General features: G+C 36.0%; 1 protein-coding gene across 1 annotated transcript; it reads right to left on the bottom strand.

Moving 5' to 3' along the window:
- Positions 1 to 6,351: 6,351 nt before the first annotated feature.
- LOC133328919 (putative nuclease HARBI1) lies at positions 6,352 to 7,765 on the bottom strand. The gene is made up of 4 exons (XM_061537429.1): positions 7,320 to 7,765; positions 6,826 to 7,264; positions 6,623 to 6,767; positions 6,352 to 6,557 (listed from the first exon to the last, which is right to left on the bottom strand). Exons 1-4 carry the CDS (start codon positions 7,427 to 7,429, stop codon positions 6,352 to 6,354), a joined length of 900 nt encoding a protein of 299 aa, XP_061393413.1. The 5' UTR covers positions 7,430 to 7,765.
- Positions 7,766 to 8,106: the final 341 nt, after the last annotated feature.

Below are 8,106 nucleotides of genomic sequence, written 5' to 3'. Positions count from 1 at the left end.
CCATATAGTACTTTTCGTACCAATAATTACCAATTTCCTAAACTACCTAAATCCGACACTCCAAACAGTCATTTTAAATTCCCAATTTGAACACTCCAGCTCTATCTGTTCACCTGTTTACAACTTGCACCAAATTTAGTACAATTTAGTACTTTTCGTACACATAAGTACGATTTTTTAAAGCTGCCTCATTCCTGTACTCCAATAGTAATCCTAATACATATTTTCAGGATTCCATCTCTATACACTCAACTAAATGCAAATAGTACCAAATTTAGTACCATTTTGTACTATTTATACCCTACACAACTATGTTGTCAGGGTATTATAGCTTTGTGCAGCCCCAAATGTTTGTAACGCCGCGAAATATTGGTCCTCGACCCACCTTTAAGTATATCGATAGTCATATCTCGACTAGCTGAATCGATCTAGACATGTGTGTCCGTCCGTCGGTCTGTCCATTATAATTTGTAAACACGATACAGGCCGCAGTTTTGGACCAATCTTCACGAAATTTTGCATGTAGAATGGTTTTGGCCCAATGAAGACCCCTATTGTTTTTGGTAAAGATCGGTTAATATTTAGGGGGTGAAATGAACCAAATACTTAATTTTTGTCTATTTTTCCTGTCGCTCCAGAGGCCGTAATTATGGCCCAAACACCGCGAATTTTTACATGGAGAAGGGGTCGGGCCAAAGATCGGTCAATATCGGTCAATATTTAGCGGGTCAAATGGACCCCGACTTTTGTGTGAAAAATTACAAAATATGTATTCTGTGGCGTATATATTTGGAGGACATAGATCCGAGAAGTTGATAGTATGTCCAAAAGGAGTGGTTGACCTTTAAGTTGATATGAATTATATTGTTGTATGTATTCGGATGTGGGAGTTACACGTAAGTATTTACAGGTGCTTACGTGTTCAGATATTATTTAGTAACCCATTACCACACTGGAGGGCGAAAATATATCGCTGATCGCATTGAAATGTTCCATGAAGTACCAGTTATGGTCAAGGATATCGCCTATAATTTTCGGTGATGATCGGATAATAATTTTAAGATGAAGTGGACCGAAAACTTATTTTTTTTTGGATTTTTTCGAGTCGATCTGTAGGCCGCAAATATAAACCGAACTTCACAACACAACCCACTCTGAAGGGAATCTGGACAAGTAACTAGAAGGACTGTACTGATTATTAGTAATATTCGGAAAATATGTCAGTGTATGGAAGAGGTGCTTCTGACCTCTGCTCGGGCAAGAGAGTGCAACTATCACGAAATATTGCCCAGGTTCCGAATAAAAATCCACAGGAAGTTAAGGTTCGTGGTAGTTGTGTAGGGTATCGTATGGTCGGCCCCATCCGACTATACTGCTCCGCTCACTGGTTATACATATAGTGGCCCCCATATAATGGGTAAGTTCTACAGACTGTAATAGGTCCAATTTTTAGGATAGCCCCCTATAACGGTAGCTCCCAAATGTCGGATTTTTTTTTCAAAAATTGATGATGGTTTGAACCGAATCGAATATTGTTGAACTAATGATCTAGTTTCAGCAATAATGGCACCTCGCTAGTACCTCATTGGTTTTGTATAGCGTCTCTGCCCAAATGTATGTCCCATAAAACAATTAGCAAACAAAAAATTGTTCGCAATAATAAATTTTAAGCAATTCAGAACAATTCTATTATTGCAGACGCATCGAAGGCGATTATTTATCAAAAAACAAAAATCTACAACCAAAAACGTCAGTCGATCTAAACAAATTCAAAATAAACACAATTGCCGCTGAATCAATCTGACATTAAACAATAACAAAAATTGTTCGGATTGTTTGGAAAACGATTTTGAGATGCGATAGCTGAAAAGATAGATGCGGACCGAACAATTTATGGAGAGTACAATTGATGTTTTGGAATTCGCACACTGACCTATAACAACAACCTGTTTTAGGGGAGGGTGGTAAATTTCTTCTTTACAATGAAAAGAACTATCAACATCCTTGTATATGTTATTCCCTATTGTTCTTCTTCTTCTTCTTGGATGGAATAGTTTACATTTATTCTAAACATGTTTTTTTCTGATTCTGTTGTATGGATGAGAGTCTGGAAAAAGTGGGAGAGATCGGCATCACTTGGCATCTTCCAATTGTTTAGCAACGATTTCTAAACAATGGCCAGTGGTAGCGAAGTTTTGTTTTCATATCAAAATATTTACAAATAGAGAAACCACCACTTGAGTATTGCCATCGGATGAAGCCGGCAGACTCGTTTTCCTGGCAGATTTATTTATTATTCGCTTGCTTTTTTTAAATATTTACAAATTATACAATTGGAACTATGAGCGCCGTGTGTACCTTTGGCGATCACGTGCTATTTCGTGTGAGAACAAAAACTAATAACTTTCTTTTATTTTCAGGGAGAGTGAGAAAGAGAGAGGATGGATGCCTTGTGGACCGACCGACCCACCATATGCTGTGTGGTAATAAACAAATAAGCATTCTGACGTCGTCATCGTTTGTTAACCTATTAACAAACTCTAAATATTTATATTAATAAATTTGTAAATTTTTTTCTTGATTAGAAGATTTTGATGATTTGTTTTATTATTTTTTTGATTCTGGCATTGTTCAATGAACTTGAAAAAATTTTAAGAAATTTTTAAACTTTTGTGTATCGTTGCCAGAATTTATTGCGGAAATTCTAAACCAAATGGGTGTGGACACATGTGTCAATAAACTGCACATTAATAGACTCTGGGAAAAGAATTATAATAACAACAATACAAAAATATTTGTTCACATGGTGAAAATTGTGCAAATTGAAAATTTATGAGGACCCACACGATTTATCAAGACGAGGTGTGGATTTTTTAAAGAATATTTTTTCAAGGCCTACAATAAGCGTGGATTTTTTATTATACCCTTCACCACACTGTGGTATATGGTAGTATGTCTTTGTGCATATGTTTGTAACAGGCAAAAATAATCGAGAAAGACCCATAGTTCCTTTTGATAATATGCATAGAATCACTTTCTGAGTCGATGTATGCATGTCCATCTGTCCGTCTGTCCATGTTAAATTGTAAACCAAGTACAGATCGCATTTATGATCCGAATTGGATGAAATCTGGCACAGCTCATTAGTTTGGCCCAAGGACGAACCCTATTGGGAAAAATCGTCTCAGATTTAGATATAGCTCCCATATATATTTTCGTCCGATTTTAGGTTAATTGTGTACCAAAGTCTCTATATATCTTTCGATTTGCACGAAATTTCGCACAGCGTAATGAATAAGGTCTAGACTGATGTGTGCGAAGTTTCGTGAAAATCGGTTCAGATTTAGATATAGTTCCCATATATATCTTCGTCCGATTTAAGGTAAATTGTGTACCAAAGTCCCTATACATATTTCGATTTGCACGAAATTTCGCACAGCGTAATGAATAAGGTCTAGAATGATGTGTGGAAATCTTTTGATTTGCACGAATTTTTGGCATAGTGTACTGAATGAAGTATAGAATGATTTGTGTTAAGTTTTGTGGAAATCGGTTCAGATTTAGATATAGCTCCTATATTTAGTTTCGTCCGATTTTAAGTAAATGGTTCACCAAAGACCCAAAGGTAGACCGATTGACACAAAATTTTGTACAACGTACTGAAGTTAATATAATCTAGGGTGTGGAATGTTTTGAAATAGGTTCAGATACCCAATGTGGTGAAGGGTATCATATAGTCGGGCCCTTCCGAATATTTTTTCAAGGCCTACACATAGGCGTGGATCTTTTAAAGAATATTTTTTCAAGGCCTACACATAGGCGTGGATCTTATAAAGAATATTTTTTCAAGTCCTACACATAGGCGTGGATCTTTTAAAGAATAAGGCCTACACATAGGCGTGGATCTTTTAAAGAATAAGGCCTACACATAGGCGTGGATCTTTTAACGAATATTTTTTTCATGGCCTACACATAGGCGTGGATCTTTTGAAGAATTTTTTTCAAGGCCTACACATAGGCGTGGATCTTTTAAAGGATATTTTTTCAAGGCCTACACATAGGCGTGGATCTTTTAAAGAATAAGGCCTACACATAGGCGTGGATCTTTTAAAGAATATTTTTTCAAGGCCTACACATAGGCGTGGATCTTTTAAAGAATAAGGCCTACACATAGGCGTGGATCTTTTAAAGAATATTTTTTCAAGGCCTATACATAGGCGTGGATTTTTTAAAAAATATTTTTTCAAGGCCTACACATAGGCGTGGATCTTTAAAGGAATATTTTTTCAAGGCCTACACATAGGCGTGGATCTTTAAAGGAATATTTTTTCAAGGCCTACACATAGGCGTGGATCTTTAAAGGAATATTTTTTCAAGGCCTACACATAGGCGTGGATCTTTAAAGGAATATTTTTTCAAGGCCTACACATAGGCGTGGATCTTTAAAGGAATATTTTTTCAAGGCCTACACATAGGCGTGGATCTTTTAAAGAATAAGGCTTACACATAGGCGTGGATCTTTTAAGGAATATGTTTTCAAGGCCTTTTAAAGAATATTTTTTCAAGGTCGACAATAGGCGTGGATCTTTTAAAGAATATTTTTTCAAGGCCTATACATAGGTGTGGATCTTTTAAAGAATATTTTTTCAAGGCCTATACATAGGTGTGGATCTTTTAAAAAATATTTTTTCAAGGCCTACACATAGGCGTGGATCTTTTAAATAATATTTTTTCAAGGCCTACAATAGGCGTGGATTTTTTAAAAAAATATTTTTTCAAGGCCTACAATAGGCGTGGATTTTTTATAGAATATTTTTTCAAGGCCTACACATAGGCGTGGATCTTTTAAAGAATATTTTTTGCAAGGCCTACAATAGGCGTGGATCTTTTGAAGATTTTTTATGGCCTACACATAGGCGTGGATCTTTTAAAGAATTTTTTTGCAAGGCCTACAATAGGCGTGGATCTTTTGAAGATTTTTTATGGCCTACACATAGGCGTGGATCTTTTAAAGAATATTTTTGCAAGGCCTACACATAGCGTGGGTCTTTTAAAGAGTGTTTTTCAAGGCCTACACATAGGCGAGGATCTTTTTAAGAAACATTAAACAACACCGGAGCGGAAATACCAACAACAACATATATATTTTGCATGAATGAATTCCATGCAATTGTTTACAAAATTCAGTTGGTATGGAAACTTCTTCCCTTCTGCCCCCTCTGACACATTGATGCCATTTAACATCTGATGTTTGGTTAATTATGAGATGGTCGTAGTAAACAATGGCAACAAATGGAACAACAACAGCATCCAACAACATCCATTTTCCAATTTAATAACAAATTTTGTTTCTTTATCGTGGCTAGAAATTTAAATAAACTTTATTTCCCGCCTTCCCGCCTCTCGCCCGATTATGATTCTTCGATTATAATTTCAAAACAAACAATGGCCAGGGGATTGTCTCGTTGCTGTTGTTGATCTAATCAGAAATAGGGTTGCACGGATTATGATGTGGACCGGTGTTTACGATATGCGTTATAGTTTACGTTACGATTTTCCAGCCACGTTGTTGTTGTTTAATTTTGTTGCTTGTCTCATTGTTTGGAAAACAAGAAATCAGCAGCATTTATTCGGAATTCTATTTCTCAAGAGAAAGAAGAAATAGCTGAAGAAGGAGACTGGTTGGTGGGTTGGTTCAATGATCTCTGTTATTGTTATTATGATTATTTTTCCGCTCGCTTCGATCGCTTTAATTTATTTGGGAATTCCCTCCCGAAATTGTTTACTATTATTGTTATTATTTGTTTTGATGTAGTCAATGTCTATTGTTGTTGTTGTTGGTGTTGCTGCTGCCGCTGCCGTTGTTGTACTTAAATTTATTGTGTTTATAAATACAATTAAAAAACACGATATTTATTTATAACAAAGTGGTCACAAAATTGTTTATGATTTGTTTCCACTTTCCGAATAAAAATGGTTTATTTACAAACATTGCTGGCGAACATATTTGGGGAGAAGGAAGGAGATGGAATCAAGAAGGTTGCAAAAGATGTTACTAATACTAGAATCTAAAATAGTAAACATGGAAAATTTTTCTTAGCATCTTTAGAAAATAAGCATAAGATCACACAATATCGAAAATGGGGTGGTGAAATTATATGGACAATTACTGACATTTTTCTGGGAGGACTCGATTTCTAATGTTTTGGTAAAACATGAATCAATACTGAAAAAATCTGTGAATACGATTTTTACGCAGAATGCCAACTTACACCCACAGCGGTTGGGAGACCATACAAATATATAACATATAGAAAATAAAAATATATATATTTTTTAAATTCCACCTTTTTAGTAACCCTTATTCCTTAAAAAATCCACGGCCATGAAAAATTTCATCGGAAAAATTTTTCGGAATCTGTTTTTTAGGACCCCAAAGCACCTTTCAATGACGTTACGCGCACTAGCATGTCTCTTATTGAATTTTTTCTCGGCGACATCTCTAGGGCTGCGGTAAGGCGTCATAAGAAAGGGCTTCAATTTGTATCCTCCATCCCCTATAAAAAAGAAAACACAAATGTAATTGATGTATTATGATATAAGATGTATACAAATTACTCACCGAGAATCCAAAAGTTTCGTTTTCCATTGTCAAACTCCCTTTGCATACACTTGTCTGGATCACTCCTTTCCCATACAAATGCATCATGGTTGCTTCCGGGATGTCTAGCGTCGACAAATGTTATACGCATTTTATGGTCACATATCTAATTCGAAAAAACACAATAATTTTAAAATCGCTTTACGATAAATGTATTTACTTACCACCATTGCATTTATACTATAATAACCCTTTCTATTATAGTAAAGGGCTTTCAATTCGTCCCCTGGTGACTTGATGCGGATATGCGTGCCATCAACGCATCCAACAATTCCAGGGAACATTGTTCTTTCATAGAAAGCCTCCATTGTGTTGCGTTCCTCTGTAAGTGTCGGCTTTTTTATCCATTGGCCGCAAATGTGGTCCTCAAAAATCTGCAGACATTCCGCAATGGTTCTGCTCACTGTCGACTTCGCTGTTGAAGTCAAGGCTTCGTTCCCTAGATTCTGTTGGTAGCTTCCTGTTGCCAAAAACCGCAAGAATGTGCCAAGTTTTAAATCGGGGCGGATTTGGGTAGTTCTGCAACCGGCCACCCACTTCTCTTCCATCATATCCAAAAGAGCCCGAAAAACTTCCTTCGACACACGAAAATTGGCCACAAACCTAGAAAAAATCATTTTTTATTATTTCAAAAATGTAAAAATACAATCATACTTACTGGTTGTTAGGTACTTCAAATAAATTCGAAGCATCTCTTAAATGCCTCCGTGGCACATTTTGTACCTCCTCCTCATCATCCATAAAAAACAGGGCCACAGAAATATTCATTTTTTTCTTTTTTAAGAACACAAATAATCTGAACACAATCACTAGAAATTTTATTTTGTTTGTTTATTTACAATTTGTTTGTTTACAACTGAACTGTCAGTTGAGACAGAGCCACTGCTGCTTTTTCGCGTTTAAATTATACATTTGGCGCTTTTTTTGCCTTATTTCGCGATTAATTTTGCCAAAAAATATTTTGCAACACTGAATCACGTAAGGCTATGCGAAAGAAAGAACGAAAGTTAGTGGAACGCATTCTTATGCGAAAGTGAGTGAGTAGCCTTCGTTCGCACAAATTTTCTTTCGAGATCGTGGAACAGGCTGTTAAACTCTTGTGTTTCTATTAGCCCTTAAAACTACTCCTTTCAAAATCCAAGTCTTTGGTAGGCCTTAGAGAAAAATTTTCAAATAAATCATATTAAAAAAAAAATATATTTTTTAAACATTCACGCCATTAGCAGACCTTAAAAATATTTCTTGAAAATCCACGTCAGTGTTGGCATTGGAAAAACTTACTTACTTAGCTGGCTTGTGACAGAACTTTCGTTCCATAAGCCGAGCTTAGAAAAGATTTCCAGGCGCGTCGGTCTTTTGCGCAGTTTTTTTCAATTTGAAAGACCATTTTCGGCAATGTTGTCTTCGTCTTGATCTTTCCATTGTATTCGTGGCCTTCTCCTTCT

The sequence above is a fragment of the Musca vetustissima genome, unplaced genomic scaffold, assembly GCF_032173495.1.
Source record: "Musca vetustissima isolate MV318-11 ecotype Yass unplaced genomic scaffold, APGP_CSIRO_Mvet_v1 utg2113, whole genome shotgun sequence".
Classification (NCBI taxonomy): domain Eukaryota; kingdom Metazoa; phylum Arthropoda; class Insecta; order Diptera; family Muscidae; genus Musca; species Musca vetustissima.
Note: the sequence above shows the minus strand (reverse complement) of the source record. Positions and strands in the feature narration are given on the sequence as shown.

Bases quoted from the DNA above. Each gene is read 5' to 3' on its own strand.
- LOC133328919 (XM_061537429.1), bottom strand. From the start codon at position 7,429: ATGAATATTTCTGTGGCCCTGTTTTTTATGGATGATGAGGAGGAGGTA. The intron at 6,768-6,825 runs GTAAGTAAATAC...TTTTCGAATTAG, and splicing joins ATAGTATAAATGCAATGGTG to ATATGTGACCATAAAATGCG. The intron at 6,558-6,622 runs GTGAGTAATTTG...TCTTTTTTATAG, and splicing joins ACGAAACTTTTGGATTCTCG to GGGATGGAGGATACAAATTG.